A 22,987-nucleotide genomic window follows, 5' to 3' on the forward strand; every position below is an offset into this window, starting at 1 on the left:
ACTTTACTGGGGGTGGGAAAAATAATTACATACATTTCTATGATATAAAACCTGTCTCTGACTTTAATTCATAATGTAATTCTAGAGTTGCAATAGAAACATGGAGAAAATTTGATCAGCAGGCGCTATAGAGAGACCGAATTTCTATTTTGTACTTCAGTCTTACGAGTAAGAAGAATTAAGAAGCTACCTGTTAAACATCTAGGCCCATTGGGCAATGTGGAGAAAGTATTGTAAAGATTGTTAAACCTGTAAAACTCAACACACTCATTACCAATTGAGGATAAATTTAAACTAGACCTAAAGTGATTAAAATGGGAAATATATGAGAAGCACCTTAATATCTTATAGTCTGAAGCAGAGTTTTAGCTTGCTAAGTCTTAACTTGGCAAGATAAAGTCTCCCTATTGATACAAATATTCAAAAACTGAAAATACTGAAGGTGATAACATGCACTTATTTTTTAAGTCCATATGCATGCCATTGCAGGAGTGGAACAAGGACACAAAGGTGGCACATTTTCACAGACTTGTAAAGCCACTTCACTTTTATGATAACTATGCTGAGGGGATTTGAGTCTTAGAGCTATGGCTAATGAAAGGGGAATACACTTATGTAATGTGGAGAAATCACTTAGCTTTTATTTCACATCTGTAAAAAGGGGGAGGAGGGAATACCTATTCTAATTGGTGGTGAAAATTAAAATGACAGAATATGCCCAGTGCTTAGTCCATTGGTTTATACATTGTAGACACTACAAATGTTAGCTTCTGATCCTGGAACTAACATAGTAAAAAGAATAGTCAGAAGAGCTATGTTCTGGGTCAGCCTAATCATTTTATGCCTTTCTCACTAATTATCTTTTCTCTGTATTCCTCTCTCTAATTTTGGGCAAAGGATAGGCATCTGGGAAGAGGAAGATGTTTATCAAGGGGTCATGAGGAGGTAGGCAGATTTCCAAAACATACTTCTTCCTAGTTCACTGTTTTGCCCAGGGCCAGCAATTCAAAATCATGTCTTGTTACAGACTGCCTTTCCTGATTACAGATTTGGGTTTGTAGTATATAGATAGTGGTAATAAATTTACTTTGTGGTATAAGATACCAGTATGATTACAGTATGGCAATTTGAACATAGGACAAGCAAAGTGAGAGTAAAACATTAAAGTGTAAAGTAGATCCCTCTCATAAAAGCTTTTAGCCCAGGGTTACCTTATCTGGCATTTGATAACTGGGATTTATCTTCCATGGATGCATTATATATATTTTTTTCAATAGCAAACCTATTTTGGAAGTAGCATTTGGAGTTAAAACTTCACCATTCGTCAATGACCATGGACTGATTTCATTTATCTGGGCTTTAGTTTTTCCATCATTATTATAATGAGGGTTTTTCCCTTGTTTGTTTTATCCTGGTGCTAACACTGTAATTCCCATGTACCTTCACTGTCTATGTCATGAATTTTAAGAACCCCAACAACACTTTGAGGACAGCTGACGTTTACTGCGGAAACATGACCAATCAAGATTAAAGGAAACTCCTTTTGTAGTTTGTGGCTTGTTTCTTGATATAATGCTAAAAGGACTCATTAATTTTCTCTCAGTAAAGAGAAGAATTCTTGATGACACAGGTACATAGTAATATGCCTGCATATTACATATATTACTATAATAATGAAAATTGTTCTATGGTTTCCTCTTTTTTTGGCCATCACTTCTGTTCATTAGTCACCATCAGTTTCTTACTTGCTGCACTATAAAAAAGCAGAGTGGAAAGCAGATGACCTAATTTGTAAGGTTAATAACTCTTAAAATCATAGTAAACGTTAGCCCACAGATGGGCCTTTACTTCTCGAAGCCGTGTGTAACAAAATTTCTTTGTACTTGAAAGCTCTCTCGGTGGATTCGTGTTAATGTTTCATGTGGTGGATTGATGGTACCACCATACCCAGCCTCTGTGTTCATGAAATATTGCTGAACAAGTTGTGAATTCTTTGAATATTCTCTACTTTTCATATTTTCATGTCTTAAAAAAGTTATTTTGTTCACAAGTTGCTTTTACTCAGAATTATTTAAAAAAATTTTTTAAGATTTTTAAATTTATTATTTGTCAGAGAGAGAGAGAGAGTGCATGCGAGCGCACAAGCAGGGGGAGCTGCAGGAAGAGGAAGAAGCAGACTCCCTGCTGAGCAAGAAGCCCAATGCAGGACTAGATCCCACAACCCCAGGATCATGACCTGAGCTGAAGGCAGATGCTTAACCAATTGAACCACACAGGCATTCTTACTCAGAATTTTTGATAAATCTTTTGCTCCAAACCAGATTAAGTTATGTCTTATGCATGCTGACTTGGAAAATACTGGCTTCATAAGGAACTCTTCATGTTTAAGTTAAATCTTTGTATTATAAAGGAAATATTCTAGAACTAAAGACAAATGTGAAGGTATTTTTCTGCAATATTGTTTATATATTATTCTGTTTGGCTTTTTCTATCTGTGATCATAATTTCATCCCCTTTAATTAATTTTTTAAATGTATTCCAACCACTAAGGCTGTGAGACTGTGATTTATAAGAAATATGTATCTGGTCTTTATCTCTATTCCAGGCACAGGAATTTAACACCCTTAGAATTTCCCAGTAGCGTGATAAAGGTGTCTTTTGAACTTACGTTAACGTGGTGACTTGGAAAACTCCTAGGCAACCTAAGGATAGAGGCTGGTTGCCAGGGAGAAACAACCCCATGATTAAAGGGTTGGAACTTTCCTCCTTCCTTATCTCCCAGAGGAGAGGAACTGGAGATTGAGTTCAGTCACCAACGGCCAGTGATTTAATTAATATGCTATGTAATCAAGCCTCCATAAAATCCTAAAAGGACAGGGTTCAGAGAGCTTCTGGGATGGTTAAACACAAGGAGATGGGGCAAGAGTGGTATGTCCCGTGAGCGTCGAAGCTGTTGGCCTCTTCCCCATACCTTGCCTTACCACTTCATTCATCTTGCTGTTCTGAGTTATAATATTCTTTTCTAATAAACCGGTAATCTAGTAAGTAAAATGTTTGAGTTCTGTGAGCTGCTCTAGCAAATTAATTGGGAGTCGTGGGAACATCCGATCTATAGCTGGATTTGTAATTGGTATCTCAAGTTTGGAGGGAGGAGGCGTCTTCTGGGATTGAACCCTTAACCTGTGAGATCAGATCCTATTTCCAAGTAGTGTCAGAACTGAAAGAATTCCTTGGTGGTATGGGGATAAAACACACATTTGAATTGGTGCTAGAATCAAGGAGGCAAACATCAATAACTTACGCTGCTTCAAGTTGTTTATTTAATCTGTCAGTATACAGTAAGTAAGAAAAAGTTGTACTTTCTGGGAACCTCTCAGATACTATTACAATTAATTGAGCCTCATGGGTCAACAGGTTAGTTACTATGTCACCTTTTAGATATAATTCTTACCCAGTTTCTCTCTTATTTCCTTTGAGACCTCTCCCACCTTTTCTCTTAGAAATCTCATACAGAATTTCCTAGCTTAGGAAATTCCATGTTTTAGGCCTAGCTTAGGGGTGTTTTTCGTATGGCTGTAAGGCAAGAATAGTTTTTATAGTTTTAAGTAATTGGAACAAAAGTCAAAAGAATACTACTTTGTGATATATGGAAATTTTACAAAATTTAAGTTTCACTGTCCATAAAGTTTTATTTGAACATAGCACATGGTTTATGGCTGCTTTTTCATCACAGGGCTGATTTGAGCTGTTGAGATAGAAACAATATAGCCCACAAAGCTTAAGTATTTACTAGATAAACCTTTACAGAAAAATTTTGTCGACTCCTGACCCAGCTAATTACATGTGTTGCTGTCCTTTTCCTTTTCCCCGTGAGAGATCATACTCAGTTAATACTGCATAAATACAGCTTTTGCTGAATTTCAGAATCTTCCTATCTGGTTTCTCATAGAGATGAAAGCCGCCTTCTACTTTGAATCTATCATCAGAGAGACCATATTGTTTGGATCTCTCAGTTGAATTAGGATATCTAATCAAGCCTGGAACATTATGTTCCCCATATTAACTATCCTTTTCCATCCTATTTTTAGATGCTCAAAAGAGGAATACATACCAATTATAAGACAAAAATGCTTGTAACTGATCAATTTTTATTTATTTAGTTTAGCTCTGTAGTTTCAAACAAGAGTTCAGCTATATTAATTTGTGGTGTGTAGCTTAAACTTTTTTGTCATGTTTTCTTCTTTATGAAAGAACTAGACCAAAATGCTATATTCAAAGCAATCCTCTCAAGTATTAGCAGCCAGGAATCACTATCATGTGCGTTAGATGTTTTTTTTAAAACAGACAAACTACTACTTTGGGTTCTTCCCAGAGCTAAAAGTGAGGGCTGTATAGGGCAAGAACAATCACCTGCTTTAGGGTTATAATGCATGTAAGACTGTTTGGAATTCTTGTAAGTAATGTCACCTATGTTTCACTGGAGTGGGTTGAGTGCTTTGGTAGGATCATCCATAAATTCTCAAGCCAGGACACTTTTAAGAGTGAAAGGGGCACTAACTTCCTGAGGTCCAGGACAACAGGCATAAACAGGAACTGTCCTGATTCAACCAGGATGAAAGTTCCCTCTAACTTTAGGAATAGGCAAGCCTCTGCTCTTTTAATATTGCCACCTCTAATTCATGGGTCATAAACAGAAGGGAGAAGTAGCAATGAAGTTAGCTTAGATAAAAATCTGGCAAACTCCCAGACTCCTGAATATAAACACGAAGTGGCACAACTATTTCAGTAACTAGGTTTTTTCCTCTGTAATTTTCAAGCACAAATGACCACTTACTTTGGTCGTAATGGGGCTATGTAAAACTTCTACCCAAATAATGTAGATTAAAGACTTGATATTTATGTACTTTACAAATTGACCATGTACGTTCAGATTATTTAAGAGTCAAGTAGAAAAATAAGGTCAAAAACAAACTTTATTTATATAGGGATAATAAGGATATTAATAACTGAAATACTGAATAATTAAGCTTTGGATTGACTAGAAGTCCATAATTCACAAAGACTTTTATGGAAGCAGTATAAAACTACATTTGGTTATTTTTCTCAGTTCTCTGGTATTCTTCAAGCTTGCAAGGATTCAGAACACTTTAATGATAGCTTGTTGAACAGCAGTAAAATGAAATGATGTCCTTAGAAGTCAGTCTCTCACAAAAAAGACGTTATATCCAAGTTCTATCAAAGCCCCAGCCAGTAAGGCCCATAAAGGAATGAAGACATAGGACAGATTCATGGTAGTAAACTGTTCCAGTTTAGCACAGAGTGCAAGGCAGAAGGCTAATTTAAGTAACATTGCAATGAGGTACCAGGCTTTTTTTTTAATATTGTGCGATCCATGTCGAGGGTCAAAGCCAGACTTACATCGCCCAGCCATTTTCACAATCAGCATGACAAGAAGGATAGTATCAAATATCCAGACTGGAATAAATATGAGGAACCAGTTCCAAGGTGCCTTCTCATCCAGTTTCAACACCAACATGATCAAGAAGAGTAATGTGAAAAGCCAGGTGAGTAGTACTCTCTGAGCCAAGGACATTCTCATTTAAACAGTTTAAAGAGGCTGTTGCAGAGTCGAAAAAAGGAAAATATACCCTAAGAGAAGGAAAAAAAGTCAGGATTGTTTTGATACCGGAAAAAAAAAAAAAAAAATCACTTCCATTCCTGTTGAACAAAGCTGGCTCTTCCCCACTCACAGATTTCCTAATTTGGAAAACATGCTATTCTTCTTCCTTTCAAACCCTGTAAAATTTGTAGCCACCTTTGACAACATTACATTCATAATTCCTTAGCCGATGACAAAATACAGTAAAACTTTTAGTATATCAACTGGGCATAAGCTCTGTTCAAAATGTCTCAAGAATAGTCTGTTTCTTTATACTGCTGTCACTCAAGTCCAAGTACTCATGACTTCATTCCTGTACCTCAGGGATATTCTTAAATTCTTTTTGTACATCTGTACGTCTATAAATTTTCATTCAATTTTGAGATGTACTAAGAAAAAGCATCCAAAATCAAAGTAGCGAAAAAGGAGGAAGTGGTTATCAGGTCAAGGGAGGAGAGTTTTAATAAGGAGGGGACTGGGTAACAAAAATTCAGATAGTAAACAGAAGTTAGGTTGTGAGGATATCATTGGGCCATACTGGATTTTCACATAGTTTAGTCTGTGGGTCTTTTTAAATGAAACCTGCTCACTGCAATTCTTATAAATACCTATTAGTCTGAATTTTTCTTTTTAATACTAATTATATATTTTTTGGTTTGTGGTATAGATACTGATTTTTTTGCTAGTTGCTATCCAGTAATCAAGACCACTTAAACTTTTGACATTTTGTTATTACTAGATGCTATATTTCTCAAGAATTTAGGCTCTTTCTCTCACTCTCTTTTTTAAAGAATGTAGGGCTTGAATTTAGGCCTCTGAGATCAATAGTTGCATGCTCTATCAACTGAACCAGCCAGGCAACCAGAAGTTATTTCTTATATCCCTTATATCTGTATCTGTCTATAGATCTGTCTTACTGACCTCTATTTCTGTTTTTCATTAGTACTATATGACTATGATTAGATACGTTCTAGGATACTCTAATATCTGAAAGGACTAGTAGTACCTACTACTCATAGATTTCTTTTCCAGAATGTTTTGCCCTTTCATTTTTTTTTCACTGCTAAAATCACTAATTCTTAAAAACTTGGAATTTTGATTGGGACACATTAATCTATAATACTTAGGTATAAGCATTTATTTAGCCTTCACATACAGGTTGACAGTATATTTTATACTTGTTCAAGCTTTTTGTACCAACTTTGGGACCATTTGGGAAAACGGTAAGTAGAATGGAAATCAGAAGCCAAACTGCAGCAGCTGGGTGGGGGAGTTAACAGAAGGTAACAAAATGTAAACAGCTGACAATACTTTATTCCTCTGAAACACTTGGAGAAGATAAAAGATAAGACATAATGAGACTGAGAAAGGGTCAGGAAGAAATTTTTCGGTAAAGGAAGAATCTAGGATTAAAATGGAAGGAAATAAGCCACAAAGAGTGATAGAGAGAAGACACTTGATGGAAAGAAAAAAACATCAGAAGGTGGTAGGTAGGGTAGCAAAAGATGAAGGGTAGGAGTAAAAATGCAGAGAAATAAGAAGGAAAAAGTGAAAGAACTGGCTAGGTGAATAACATGCCCAAGACTAGCATGTTTAACTAGTTAGATTTTAAAACTAACTTTGAGGGGCGCCTGGGTGGCTCAGTTGGTTGGGTGTCTGCCCTCAGCTGGGGTCATGATCTTGGGGTCCTGGGATCAAACCCCACATGAGGCTCCCCACTCAGGAGGAGCTCTGCTTCTCCCTCCCTCTCTACCCCTCCCCAACTTGTTCTCTCTTTCTCTCTCAAATAATCTAAAAAATAAAACAAAACAAAACAAATTTTGATATTCTTTGCTACACCTCTACTACTTTAAATAGTGGGCTATTATGGAGCAAGACTGTGTATCTGTTTTACTGTAATAGTGACTTACGGATCTCCTAACTCCCCTTTTCCCATGATACCCATCTGCCAGCACCTGTTTTCTTAGCTGGCAGATCGGAGGCTTCATACTGCAGTATGAAAAGCAGATGCTTTTGCTCCCAGGAAGGCTTTTTTCTCCAGGTCTCCTTTCCTGAACAAGGGCTGCTACAGTGGGATACGGGGCTGAATTTGGAAGAAGAGGTGTGAGGGATGTGAACTGATTATTAACTACAAATGGATTTATACTGTAAATCAAGTTTGCTCAAACCGGATCTCCAATCTACCTGGCCGTTTTTGTGAACCTTTAAAAAGTTTATGGTAATACACTTGTTTAAACACAACTTTCCATCAGCCATTGGATGAGTCAGGGTTCAAATTTTCGCATACAGCGCTGAGTAACAACTGGTCATAGAAACAGCGGCTACACTCAACATAGGTACTTTAGGACTGGAGATGGAGGAATGATACAAAGAGCACACAGTTCTGTGGCTTCAGGTTTTATAATGTGGGATGCCACAAAGTTCTGTAAGCACTTCTACTAAAATGCTCTCAAGTGGGAAGCACTATGCTTGTATTTAAATGACGCTTGAAGAATTCTGGATGCTGGGCTACAACGCCAATTTTTACTTGTTCATAAATCTTCACTAATTGAAGTAATCGTACTAGTCTTCTTTCTCCTCAAGAGAAGGGGCTGCATACTCCAAAACAAAAATTTCCTCTACTAAAGTCCTATTCGAGGTGATTACTTCTGGTACCAGGAAGATAGTTAAGTATTAGTTCATATGCTTCCTCATCCATTGTCAAAATCTCCTGCATTGTCCCAAAATGGAAATCGAAAGGGCTCTGCCCACGGTTCCAGCACCTAGCAGTTGTGTGTGCACTCATTAATTTGCCCACGGTGCGGTCTACACCACCCCCATTTCCTTCCCTCGCAACTGCCAGCACTCTTCCAAATGAACTCACCCTATCCCGAAGACAGTTTTGCTTATGAGCCCACAACAAAATTCCTCTAAATGAGTCGTTTTCGAAAGGTTCCTACGGCCTTGTCGAACTTAACCTTCCTTCAGCTGAACAGCGCTCTGCTTACAACTTACATGATTTTGGGGCCTACTTGTCTCTAGAACTTCAGGACGTTCATAAACGATCCTCGCCCTTAGTCTTCGAAGACCTACTGTCCGCCCCAATTCGGATACGCTTTGGGCCCAGTATACTTTGGGAGCTGAACGCGGTTTCTTGCACACGATCCAAAACGCACGTAGAAACCTGGTGCCAACCAGGTGTCTGTACGTTTGGCGGGGAGTGTAAGGAGCTGGGAGGCAGCGACAAACCCCGTGAGGTCGGGAAGCCAGCGCCGAGGCACCGGGTGGGCAAATGCACCTTGGGAGAATGCCGGCCCAATGGACCCCGGGACTCACCTGGCAGCGCCGCTGGACGGAGAGCGGGGAGGGGCGCGAAGATCAGAAAACTCTCCAGTTTGGATCCTTGGCCTTTTCCACGCTTTCTCCTCCATTAAATCCAGAACCCGTCACATGATAATCAAGAAAAAGATCTCAGTTCCGCCTCCCCAAACCACCGCGGTGGAGGCTCTGTGTTCTACCTCAGGGCCACGCCCACATCCGGGGCAGGTTCTCACCGCCTCCGGGTCTACCCTCTCTACCTATAGGTAGAGAGGATGCCAATCTGGTTTCAGAGGCCCCTTTCCCTGTGGTAATTGGACCATTTGGCCACCAGTGCGAACCAACCGACCTTTTCTTACGTTCGGGTTTGTCAAAAGGGCGGCTATAAAAGAAGCCACTAGGCCCGCCTCTCTACCGCTACGGGCTAAGAGAAAAGTCAGTCTAAGCACAGCCTGGAGTACCCGTGGTCCCATTGGGCCCACAGACGCCAATCAGACCAACCAGCGCTCGGCTCCGCCCCCTAGGGGGTGCCCCGCCTCTTTTCTCGCCCTCCCCGCCAGCGCGCGGAGACTGCAGGCTCCGGCGCAAAACCCTGCGGGAGAGGGGGTGGGGCGACAGCACTGGAGGCAGCGCTCCCGCCGGCAGCCTCGTTGTGACTCCTCCGGCTCCCGCAGCGGCGGCGGCGCTCGCCTCGGAGTCTCCCGCGCGCACCCCAGCCGCCTCCTAGCGGCGCGGCGCCTGCTCCTACGGTAAGAACCGGCATCACCTCCGCGCTTGGGCGGGCCGTGTGGAGGTCGTTGGGTTCTGACAGAATCCTGGGGATGGAGCAGGACGAGGGAGGGAAGCGGCGGGCGGGATGGAGGTGGGGGCTCCGGGGCCAACGCATTGCCCTCCACCGCCGGTGACTTCCTCGGCAGCCGCGGGCACCTGCGCGCCGGGGTCAACCGCGGTCCCCTCCCATCATTTGACCGGTGGCAGAGGTTCAGCCTCCCGCCTCCCGAGTCCGTGCCGTCCTCGAGCCTGGATGGTGACGGGCCGAAGCCCAGCGCCGCCTCCCGCCCCTCCGCCCCCTCTCGCGGCCCCTCTCCTTGGCTTCCTTCCCCTGGCGCTGTGCTGGGGGCGCGCCGGTCTTGGAGGGCGTGCGGGGGCATCGGGTGGCCGAGCCCGGGCGAGCAGGAGAGGTCAGCTAGCGGCCGGAGGAGCGGGCTCGGGCGGAGGGGGCGACTGTGCGCACGCGGGACGCTGGCTGGTGGGAGGGTCTCTGCCCTGCACCCACTGGGCAGGCAACAGTTTAGTTCACTGATTCCAGCACAGACTGCGGAGCGGGTGCTGAAATCCTCTTGGGGACCTGAGGGCTATTTCCCCTCTGGAAACAATACTGCAGTCCATCAGCTTGCTTTATCTTTTCTTATTTTTGTCTGCCTGATGTTGACAGCCAGTATTTTGGTATTGTTCCTTCGAGTCATGACTTTTAAACTCAACACCTCCTTCTGTAACTTTGGAGACCATTCTGTCACTGACCCATCATCATCACTCTTTATTTTTAGCCTGACCAAAAAAAAAAAAAAAAGTGCTTTATATACCAAGTAGTTTTAAAATTCGTGAATTATTAAATACATTGTAATGTATACTTACTGGCTTTGTTTTTGGTATATCCTGATTACTTTGAGGTTACTTTGTTAATTGTGTGCTTGATTTTATAGTTTTTGGTTAGCTTGAGCCAACTAGATATTTTAGGATTTTTTTTTTCCCCCTCTAAGACTTTGGGTATAGCCATAGTATTTGCTCTTGTTTTTAGATAACATGTATTATTATTATTATTATTATTATTATTTAGAAATTTGTTTCCTCCCCACCTGGATTTTTTTTAGCATTTTTTAGCGTTTTTTAGCATTTTTAAAGTTGGAAGGGGCATTCTGAGAATTTGGGAACTATGCACCTTAGCCTAAAGAGCTGTAAAATGGCATAACAATTTGAAATCCTAACTTCTTGGAGTAAACATTGTTAAGTTTAAGAGAAGAAAATTGGTGTCCGCTCTCAGTTGTAGTGGTTCAGCCTCCACAGATTGCAGAGGAAGGCAATCTAGAGGTCTGGAGAGAATCGGCCATGCCTGAGACCAGACACAGGTGATTCCACGGAAATTTATTGCTGGGGAAATAGCCTGCCTCCCACACAGGTTAGTGGATCAGATAGTAGTAAGGTAGGAAGTGTGTTTTGTAACTTTCACCGCTTTCTGAGAGGGCATGAAAATGTAGTAAGAGAAAAAAGTATAATGTACAGTGGGGGCACTCTTGTATAGTCAAACTTCCCAGAGTAAAGGTTTTTTTTTTTTTTTTTTTTAGTCCAAACTGGCAGTGGACAGTTGGTCTTAAAAATGAAGTAGGTAGTCTGAGCAATTTTTATTTATTTTATTATTTTTAAAAAAATATTTATTTATTTGTTTAAGTTAGCTCCACGTCCATTGTGGAGCTGGAGCTCACAACTCTGAGAACAGGAATCACATGCTCTGCTGACTGAGCCAGCTGGGCATCCTGGCCGGAGCAATTTTATTTTATTTTACTTTTTTTTGGCCTGAACAATTTTTAAACCAATGAACCTTTTTGCTAGCCCATATAATACAGAAGTTAAAGGAGTTCGTAATTGAAAAGTCTGCACTAGACTAAGCCAAAGAAAATTTAGGGTGGTATGTAGGAAAAATGAGGATCGAAAAATAGTTGGATTGCTTCCATACTATCTTGTTTAATCTTTATCATGCTATGAGGTGTGTACTATGATTACTGTTCTATTTTATAGATGAGTTAACCACAACTTTGGTTAACTCATTTGTTCAAGATTTCTCAGCTAATGAGTTGGTGGAGGTGGGATTTACATCCAGGCAATCTGTTACAAAGCCTAAATTCCAGGCCAATATGCTTTACCACCACAGTGGCTTCTTAGATACCTAGTACAAGGAGAATAATCAGTGGAAAATAATGCTGCAAAATCATGAACTGAAGAAGAGTATTGTACATATTCGGTAACACTTTGAGTCACTGTATGTAGGCACTGTTGGGTATTGATGGGGGTATAAGAATGGAGTCCCCTTTCCTGTCTTTAGTGGGGGAGAGAAATAAATAATGATAATACAATACAGTATATACTATAAGAGAGTGCCATAGAGTCTTTTTTTAAGATTTTATTTATTCATTTGACAGAGAGAGACAGCAAGAAAGGAACACAAGCAGGGGCAGTGGGAGAGGGAGAAGCAGACTTCCCACCAAGCAGGGAGCCCAATGCTGGGCTGGAACCCAGGACCCTGGGATCATGACATGAGCAGAAGGGAGATGCTTAAGGACTGAGCCACCCAGGCACCCTGAGTCTGATTTAATGGAAGAGAATTCAGTTGAAGTTTAGACATACCAGTATTTGAATTCCTGTTTGGCCTTGTGACCTTTAACATGATAGTAAACCTTTCTCAACTTCAGTTTTCTCATCTGTTAAGTGGAGAAGAATTACTTCAAAGGGGGAGTAGTAAGCATTAAACAGAGTATATAAAGTGCTGGCACACTGGTAAGCCCTGAAAAAAGAAGATTGAATAATATTCAGAGTGGAGAGGGGTTGGAGGAGTTGCGGAGAGCTATCTCTGGAGCCTTAAAGGGTAAGTGGTAGTTTTCACTGTTGGGGAAGGAGGGCATCCCACAGAGAACAGGAGGCAGGGTCAAGGATGGGAATATGGATTGTTGAGGGAATGGCAAGTAATTGTAGCTTTGTGTAAAAAGTATTTGTGAAGGCGAAAATTTAAACGGTAATTGTGTGTAAATGTGGCTGGGCAAGGTGAGTACGACCCAATTTTGGCAGTTGGAAGTTGCAAACTTAGATATTAAAATTGTAGGAAATCCTCAACAGTTTGTGCATTGTTACATTTTTATGTACTGTTTACCATTTAATACTTATTTCCCCCAGTGACAATTAAAACTTCTTTTCCAAACGTGTCCAACTAAGCACTTTCATTATTTCATTGCAATGTTTCATTCTAAGCTCTAAAGGAAGACTTATATCACTAGAGGCATTTGCACTTAATTTGTGGAATGTATTTTGGGATTAAAAAAGAAGAATCTTAAGGTGACTGTTGCTTCCCTTAACCCTTTACCTAGTATGTAGCCACATACAGCCAGTATTGTAAACTACTCTTTGATATATGCTGACTGCCTTTTCTGAATCCAAATTTGAGACTTAATGATGGGACAGAATGTTTTAAATTGGGGCTGTTCTTTAAAAATCTGAGAAAAAACCCGACTGTGTATCTTCCCTTCAGGTTAGCGCAGAACCATAAATAACTTCCATTGGATTTATAAATGTAGATCACTTCATGACCAGAATTACTTGACTAAGTTGAAAATATTAAATGCCATTTAGGAAGGCTGCATTTTTATTCCAACTTGTTAGCCTCATACGAATTGCTAAAATGACACAGAATATAAAGATCAGTTTTCACATGAGAAAAACAGACTGCTTCCTAGAACAGGTAGTTTTACAGCACAAGGAAAGAAAATATGCTGGACTTCATTCTGAGTAGTGAACAGGAACTGGGCAGGAAATGGCTGTGGCTGAACCACTACCTGATAATAATCATAACATGATTGAATTTGACATTTAATGAGAGGAAGTAAAGGGGGGGAAAAGTGCACTGTATGCAGCTTTCCAGTTTCAGAAACAGTAGGAGAAAAGTGCTGTTAAAAGTGTTTCTACAGAAATTTTGAAGAAGTGGAGTAGGCACTGATATTTGTTGCATGAATGAAAGCACCTTAGTAAAACATTCTGTAAAAGGTCTGTTACAGATAGTAAAAAGCTTAAAGTTGCATGGCATGAGTTTTGGTCCTCTGCAGACGTAGGTTCAAGTCTCAATTCTACAGTCCATCAGTTGTGTGACTTTGAGCTCATTATGTAATCTTTTTGAGGTTCAGTTTTATTTAATCATAAATGGAGATATTTACTGTGTAAGATTTTGAAAATTAAATGAGCTAATGTACATAAAGTCCTTGACACATTGCCTGGCTTATAAGACATGTTCAGAAAATGGTTGTTGCTGTTATTTGACTAAGTTGAACAGGTGTGTTTGTTTGTTTGTTTGTTTGTTTTAGTGGAGATGTGCAGAGAGAGCCCAAGAGAGAATCTTAAGCAGGCTCCACGCTGGGTGTGGATCCTGGCGCAGGGCTTAATCTCACAACCCTGAGATCATGACCTGAGCTGAAATCCAGAGTCCGAGGCTTAACTGACTGAGCTACCCAGGTGCCCCGTACAGGTGTTTTTTTTGTTTGTTTGTTTTGTTTTTAAATTTGATTCTCAGATACAGTAAGGAGAGCCAAAAAAATGGCAAACAAATAAAACCTTAAGAGGAGACAGTAGGATATTATACAGGCAACAGGCAGAGTTGAATTAAAAATCAAGTCATTGCATGCTTGCTTCGGCAGTACACATACTAAAAAGTCATTGCAGCTACATACAAAACAACAGAAAAGATAGGGAAAGAGCTTCATATTCTCAACTTTTTTTTCCTGATGAAAGTAGGTCAGACTCATTAAACCAGGTAGAGTAAATAAATAAGGTTTTGCTACTCTAAATAACAATAAAAAAGAATACTGAAATTGGGTCTCCTGTACTGTGAGTTTAGTATATACACAGAAAGGGACTTTTTTCTTCAAATCCCTTAGCCACATTCTTATCTCTGAAATTCTTTTAACAGATAAAAGCCATTAATTTTACAGTTATAGAGAAGGCTTTCAATGCAAGTAATCTTGGGAGATAGAGCAGGTTAATTTAACTACATATATTTCACAAGTATTGATTCTCTATATCCCATTGCCTACTATGTATCTCTTGGGCAGTGAATGTATCATATATTGGAAAATAAACATGTCTTCTTGTTCCCAAATCTGTTTCTTCTCTGTATTCCCTATCCTAGTGAATAGTTCTTCTATTGTTCAAGCCAAGAGTCATGGAGCATCCTTCTTTCTGTACCTTTCATGTCCATTTGGTAAATACGTCTGGTCTTTCTCTTTATTAGCTATCCATCTTCTAACTATGCCCTGTCCTAACACCCATCCCTCATTGCCACTGACTTATTTTAGATGCTCATCATTTTTTCTTCAGGTAATTCATAGTCTCCTTGGTTTTAATTTAGCCTCCTATTAAACAGCTCACACAGCTTCCTTCTAGAATGATGTTGCTGAATACTAATATAGTCAGATTAAAATTATATTCTTAATGCCAGCACATGATGATAGTAAATAGATATTAGATCCCTCAATGTATCTTGAACTTAAGATAATACTAAGTGACTTGTATACCTATACCTAGAGTTTTCTTTGTGGGAAAGGTTTTAACAACTACTTTAATTTCATTAATAAAGGGCTACTTAGTTTCTTTCTTTGTTTTTGAATGAGCATCATTAGTTTCTATCTTCTTTTTTTTTTTTTTTTAAGATTTATTTATTTGAGATAGCGAGAGCATGAGTAGAGAGAGAGGGGAGAGAGTCTTAAGCAGACCATGCTGAGCACAGAGCTAGTCTTGGGACTCCATCTCAGGACTCTGAGATCATAACCTGAGCTGAATCCAAGAACTGTATGCTTAACAGACTGCTCCATCCAGGCACAGCAATAGTTTATCTTTCAAAGAGTTTGTCTGTTTAATCCAAGTTGTTAAGTTGGCATGAAATTGTTCATAATATTCTCTTATTATCTTTTTGATGTTTTAAGATCTATGGCTATGTTCCCTCTTTCATTCCTGACTGTTAATTTCTGTATTTTTTTCCCTTTTTTCCCTTTTCAGTTTGGCTAGAGATTTGTCTATTTTTTTTTTTTAAGATTTAATTTATTTATTTGACAGATAGAGATCACAAGTAGGCAAGGCAGGCAGAGAGAGGAAGGGAAGCAGGCTCCCTGCTGAGCAGAGAGCCCAATGCGGGGCTCGATCCCAGGACCCTGAGATCATGACCTGAGCCGAAGGCAGAGGCTTTAACCCACTGAGCCACCCAGGCGCCCCGAGATTTGTCTATTTTATTGCTAGTCAAAGGAACAGCTTTTGGTATTCCTCATCGATTTTTTGTTCTCAATTTCACTGATTTCTATTCTTTATTATTTTCCTTCTGCTCTTTACTTTGCATTTTATTTGCTTGAGTTTTAAAGTTTATTAGTTTATTGTCTTCTGATGTAAGGGTTTAATGCTGTAAAATTTCCCTCTAAATAGTGCTTTGGCTGCATCCCATGAATTTTGATATGCTGTATTTTCATTTTTATTCAGTTCAGAAATTCTTGCTGATTTTATTTCTGATGTCTTCTTTGACCCCAATGGTTATAAATGAGTATGCACATGGAAATTTTTGGGTATTGATTTCTGATTTAATCTCACTGTGCTCAGAGAATATACATTGTGAGATCTGAAGCATTTTGAATTTATTGAGACTTGTTTTATGACCCCAGAATATGCTCTGTCTTGGTAAATGATTCATGTGCACTTGAAAAGAAATTTGGGTGGAGTAGCTGTAAATGTCGGATCAAGTTGACTGATAGAATTGCTCAAGGTTTCTCTATCCTTATTGATTTTATGTCTACTTGTTCTAGCAATTTTGAAAGAACGGTATTGAAATCTCTAAATATAATAGTGGACTTGCCAATTTCTGCTTATATTTTCATCAGTATGGCTTCATATATTTTGAAGTTCTGTTACTAGATTGATTCATATTTAGGATTGTTGTGATTTTTTTTATAAATTGGATCCCTTTATCATTGTGAAATGGCTGTCTTATTTCTGGTAATATGTTTTGCTCTGAAATCTACTTTGTCAGTATTGCCTCTCTAGCTTTGTTTTGATTGGTATTAGCGAGGTGCATCTTTTTCCATCCTTTTACTTTTATCCATTTGTGTGTATTTGAAGTAGATTTCTGGTAGGTGGCATATAGTTCAGTCTTTGTTTTCTTATCCAGTTTTCTAATTTTGCTTTTTAGTTTAGACCATTTATATTTAATGTGATTATTGATATTGTTGGGTTTAAATCTGCTATCTTGCTATTTGTGTCTTATTTGTCCCATCTGTTTTTGTTTTTGCTCTTTGCCTTGTACTTTGTATTACTTGAGTATTTTTTATGACTCTTCCTTTAAATCTTTTTATTATCTATAGGTTTTTTGTTTTGGTTTGTTTTTTGGGTTTGCTTTTGTTTGTTTGTAGTGTTTCAGTCTATTTTTGGGTAAAATACCACCACACATATTATATAACAGCCTTATAACACTGTAGTTCCATTTCTCCTCATTCTTGTGTTGTCGTACATTTTAGTTCTACATATGTTTAAATCCCACAATATATTTTTAGTTTTCTAGCTTTAAATGGTCAGTTCCCTTAAGTGGAGTTAAAAATAATATTTAGGAAAAGGGCTCTTATTTTAACTACATTTGTCCCACTTTCAAGCCTCTTCCTTCCTTTGAAATTCCTTTTCCATCTGTTATCATTTACCTTCTCCCTGACTGATTACCTTTAGCATTTATTTTAAGCTGAATTACTGCTGGGAATTATTTCAGCTTTTATATGTCTGAAACTACCCCCCTCCCCTTTTTGATACGTCAGTTTTCAAATGTACTTTTGCTGGGTATAGAATTCTAGATGGACAGTTTTTTTCTTTAATGACTGTAACGATAGGACTTTAATGATAAGACTTTTATGATGCTCCACTATCTTCTCACTTGCATTTTTCTGACATGAAATCTACTGTTATGGTTATTTCTTCATATTAAAAGTGTTTTTTGTCTCTAGCTACTTGTAGAATGATCTTTTTACCGTTGGTTTAAAGCACTTTTATTATGCTATGCTTTGGTGTAGTTTTATGTTTCTTATACTTAGGGTTAGTTAAAGTTCTTGGATTTGTGGATTTATTATTGTCTTCAAATATAGAAAAATTCTGGCCATTATTTTTTCAAATAGTTTCTCTCTTTTCCTTCACTCTCCTTTCATTCTGGTACTCCAGTTACACATACATTGATGAATTGGTATTGTTCCACACCTAAGTGATACTGTGTTTTTTTCTTTTTTGTTTTTTTTATCCTCTCCTTGTTTCAATTTGGATAATGTCTATTTCTGTGTCTCCAAAATTACTAACATTTTCTTGTACAGATTTCTAATCTGCTGTTAATCTTATCCATTGTATTCTTCTTGTTAAACATTGTATTTTTCATCTCTAGAACTTTGATTTGAATCTTGTGTGTATATTCCATGTCTTTCCTTAACAGTGCTCATGCTTTCTTCTTTTACTTTCTTAAATATTTGGATTCTAAATAGATGTGCTTTTTAAAAAATTATGATTAAAAATACATCACATAAAATTTACCATCTTAAGCATTTTCACCCTTTTTACTTAACCAGTGTGTGAGTATTAAGTATATTCACATTGTTGTGAAATAACTCTCTGGAACTTTTTCATCTGGTAAATCTGAAACATCTCTTTTTTTCCTTACCCAAATCCAAATAACTACTCTTCTACTTTCTGTCTCTGTGAATTTGACTATGCTTGGTATCTTATATAAATGAAATCATACAGTATTTGTCTTTTTGTGACTGGTTTATTTCATTTAGCATAATGTCTTCAAGAGTCACCCATTTGTAGTTTATGACAGGATTTCCTTTAAGCCTGAATAATATCTTATTATACATATGTACATCATTTTCTGTATCCAATGATCCATTGGTAGATGTTTGGCTTAATTCTACTTCTTGGTTATTGTGGATAGTGCTGCTCTGAACATGGGTATGCAAATATCTCTTCAAGACCAAGCCTTCACTCCTTTTAGATATATATCCAGAAATGGGATTGCTGGGTATATGGTAATTCTATTTTTAATTTTTTGAGCAACATCTGTACTGTTTTCCATAATGGTTGCACTATTTTACCATTCCACTAATAGTACCCAAGAGTTCCAATTTTTCTACATCATTATGAACCCTTGGTATTTCAGTTTTGTTGATATTAGCTATCCTAATGGGTGTGAGGTGGTATCTCATGGTTTTGATTTGTATTTTCCTGAAGTTTAGTGATGTTGAGCACCTTTTCATATGCTTGTTGGCATTTGTACATCATCTTTGGGGAAATGTCTATTCAGGTGTTTTGCCTGTGTTTTAATTGAGTGATTTTTTGTTGTTAAGAAGGAGTTCTTTATATATTTGGTTATTAATCCCTTATTAGTTATATAATTAGCAAATATTTTAGACTTTTCACTCTATTGATTGTAGCCTCTGATGCACAAAAGTTTTAAGTTTGAAATGGTTCCATTTATCTGTTTTTGCTTTTGTTGTCTGTACTTTCGATGTCATATCCAAGCAATCATTGACAAGTCCAGAATCATGAAGTTTTGTGCCTAAGTTAATCTTCTAGGAGTTTAATAGTTTTAGGTCTTTATTCATTTTTTGTTAGTTTCTATGTGTGGTATAAGGGGCCACCTTCATTCTTTTACATGTGACTCTCTAGTTCTCCCAGCATCGTTGTTGAAGAGTGTTCTTTCCCACTGAGTGCTCCTGGCATTCTTTTCAAAGATCATTTGACCATATACATGACCATATACATGAGGGTTTATTTCTGGACTCTGTTCTATTCCATTGGTCTTTTTGTCTGCCTTTATGCCAGTAGTACACTGTTTTGATTAGTATAATTTTGTAATAAGCTTTGAAATAAATTGTGGGCCCTTCAACTTTGTTCTTCTTTTTCAAAATTATTTGGTGTATTGGGTCCCTTGAGATTCTGTATGAATTTCAGGATGGATTTTTCTATTTTTGCAAAAAAAAAAAATTAGCCATGGAATTTTGATAGAAATTGTGTTGAATCTGTAGATCACTTTGGACAGTGTGGACTTCTTTAATAATACTAAGTCTTCCAATCCATAAACATAAGGTTGCTTTCATTTATTTTTGTCTCCTTTAGCTTTTTGCAGCAGTGTTTTGTATGTAATACCTGTTTTAAAGTCTGTCCTTACTTACACTTTTGTCATTTCTGGGTCCATTTTTAGAACTGATTTTTCTCCTTCAGATGGATTGTATTTTCCTGTTTCTTTGCATGCCTGGCTAATTTTTGTTTGGATATCAAACATTGTGAATTTTGTTGTTTGGAGCTGGTTTTCTTTGTATTATTTTTAATATTTTGAGGTTTCTTCTGAAATATAGTTAAGTTACTTAGACATAGTTTAATTTTCCAAGGCTTGCTTTTTAAGCTTTGTTAGGTGAGACCTGAGCATCCTTTAGTATAAGCTAATTTGTTCCTACTACAGGCACAGTGCCCTTCTGGGTATTCTAGCTGTTGCCCATTGTTACAGGATTTCTTCGCTCTGTGAACTCTTATCAATCCTGGGTGAACTTTGGTGATTGTTTTCCTTGCTCCCTTCTGGTGGTTCTGTCCCTGGTTTCAGATAGTTTCCCTGCATCCATGTGCTGATCAGTATTCAGCAGGAGACTCAGGGGGAATGTTCTATAGAACTCCAGAGCTTTCTTTGTGCTGCTTTCTCCTTTCTTGTACTTTGCCCTGGTTACTGTAGCTGCCTTGGTGTCCCTGAACCCCCTTATCTGTCTTCTCAATTTGGGGAGTCTGTGTGGATCTTATTTTCCCATCTTAGTATTGTATCCTGGAAACTCTACACTTGGGAAGTCTTATAGTTTACGCTTACTTTTTTTTGCCTCTTTGAGAGATTGTGCTTCCTTTTGCCCAATGTCTGAAAGCTTTTCACTATTGTGTCCATATTTTTAGTATTTAAGATGGGAAGATAAATCTGGTCCTTGATACTTCATCATGGTTAGAAGTGGAAGCCCCTGCATATTAAGTTTTAAAGTTATAATTTTAAGGGGAGGTACATAAAGTACCATTTTTTATTGTTTTAATTAAGTCCCGTGATTTCAGAATGTATTAACTTTACATATCTAGAACCAAAATATACCATATGTTTTGACTGGATGAATGTGTCTATGTTCATTCTCCTCAGCATTCCTATTTCATTTAAAACAAATGTAGGAACATATGATGAGTTAAAAGGTGAACAACTAATTGCATTTTCTTCTTTTATAAACCCAGTTCTCATGGCAAAAATTGTGTGAGTGTGAAAAACATGACTAGATTATTACTAGGGGACATTAATGAGAAGTGTTTATTTCTCTAAGGCTGTAATCATTCAGCTTTTTTTTTTACCACCATCAGAAAATATCTGCAGTAATGACAAAAATGCTGCTGTGATCCAGAGTTATTTTTTATATTGTGAGCAGTCAATTTAACTTAACCTTTGAAGTAATAGGTATTAAACACTGTTAAAAATCTCTGTGGAGGAAATGGACTTTAAGATATTAGAAGAGTGTATCTAAAAATCTGTCTCCTCATTGATCACAGGCAACTGAAATGACCTTTGTCTTTTGATGGAGGTGGATTTGTAAATTTGTAAAATCAAAACATAGGGATAGTTTTCTTGTGCTTATCCTGTTCTTATCCATCACTGCAACCACACTAAATGAGAAAATAAGCTTAATTATAAGAGGAAGGCTGTTTGTGTATTAAGTTGATAGTTTGTATATAGAAAATTAACATGAAAAAGGATTTAAAATCTGAATTAAAGCTTACTATAGCTATTTTCTTTTTTATTTTGACATAATTTCAGACTTTAAGGAAGAGTTACATAAGAACACTAGGGTGGTCTGGGTGGCTCAGTTGGTTAAGCATCTGACTCTTGATTTAGGCTCAGGTCATGTTATTGGAGTCCTGGGATTGAGCCCTAATCAGGCTCCAAGCTCAGAAGGGAGTCTGCTTGGGGTTCTTTCTGACCTTCTCCCTCTGCCCCTCCCCCTGCTCATGCTTCCCCTCTCTCTCTCTCTCAAATAAATTAAATCTTTAAAAAAAAGTAGTATAAAGAATTTCTGTGTACCCTTCAACCAAGATTAACTATATATTACCATTTTTCTACATTTGTTTTCTCCTTACTTTAATTCATATGTACTATTTTTTTTTCCTGACTCATTTGAGTCATGTTACTCCTTTACCTCTGCATATTTCAGTTTTATTTCCTAAAAACAAGATGAGTCACCAATAAGCAAAATACAAGTGATTAAAAATCAGGAAATTAACATGGATACAATACTATTATTTAATCTTCTGACTTTACTCACATGTCACCAATTGTCACAATACTATCCAGATTAACAAAAGAAAATCCAGGATCACATGCTGTATTTAGTTGTCATGTCTCTTTCAGTTTCCTTTAAACTAGAATATTTCTTAAAAGCTTGTATTTCATGAAAATGACTTTTTTTTAAGTGTTGAGATGTTATTTCGTTGAATGTCCTTCCATTTTATGTTGGTTGTTTTTTCTTCCATGATTGGACTTAGGATATGTACTTTGGGCAGAAATACCACAGATATAATGTGTTTTCACAGGGCATTATATCAAGAAGCAAATACTTTAATTTCTCATATTACAGGTGGTGATGACTTTGATCATTTAGTTAAGGTGATAATCTGCCAGGTTTCTCCAAAGTAAAGTCGGTCTTTGTAGCCAATAAGTATCTGTGGAGACAGATTTTGACTATGTAAATATCCTCTTACTCTCAAACTTTTCCATTAGCTTTAATATTTATTGCTGTTTCTTCCATGAATCAGTTAATAAGTTGGTTGCTTAAAAGTTCTCATCACAGGGGCACCTGGGTGGTTTAGTCAGCTAAGCGTTGACTCAGCTCAGGTCTTGGTCTCAGGGTTATGAGTTCAAGCCCCACGTTGAGCTCCATGCTGGGCTCCATACTGAACATGAAGCCTACTTAAAAACAAAACAACAACAAAAAAAAACCATCATCACAACCATGACTGGGTCAATCAGTAGAACATGCAACTCTTGATCTAGGGGTTGTGAGTTCAAGTGCCACACTGGATATAGATCCTGTCAAAAAAAAGTTCTTATAACAAGGAGAAAAAAATTGTAATTGACATAATAGATGTTAACCAGATTTATTGTGGTGATCATTTCACAATGTATACATATATCAAATCATGTTG

General features: G+C 37.9%; 2 protein-coding genes across 4 annotated transcripts in view; one reads left to right on the plus strand and one right to left on the minus strand.

The window, feature by feature from the left end:
• The window catches only part of TMEM60 (transmembrane protein 60), a 46,977-nt gene extending 37,795 nt beyond the window's left edge, over positions 1-9,182 (minus strand). Inside the window, exons 1-2 of one of the 3 annotated variants that reach the window (XM_080818884.1) lie at positions 8,975-9,105; positions 5,053-5,649 (exon numbers count right to left, since the gene is read on the minus strand). In XM_080818884.1, coding sequence (XP_080675010.1) covers positions 5,198-5,599 — 402 coding nt within the window. In that variant the 5' untranslated portion in view covers positions 5,600-5,649; positions 8,975-9,105 and the 3' untranslated portion in view covers positions 5,053-5,197. Of the gene's footprint in view, positions 1-5,052; positions 5,650-8,974 lie in introns of those variants that run through there. The other 2 variants (XR_013967665.1, XR_013967666.1) reach the window with 2 other exon arrangements.
• A 371-nt stretch (positions 9,183-9,553) lies between these two features.
• The window catches only part of PHTF2 (putative homeodomain transcription factor 2), a 118,700-nt gene continuing 105,266 nt past the window's right edge, over positions 9,554-22,987 (plus strand). Inside the window, exon 1 of the mRNA XM_080818812.1 lies at positions 9,554-9,705. The gene's annotated coding sequence lies outside the window, so the exon portion shown is untranslated. The remainder of the gene's footprint in view (positions 9,706-22,987) is intronic.

Source organism: Martes martes (assembly GCF_963455335.1).
Source record: "Martes martes genome assembly, chromosome: 11".
NCBI lineage: Eukaryota > Metazoa > Chordata > Mammalia > Carnivora > Mustelidae > Martes > Martes martes.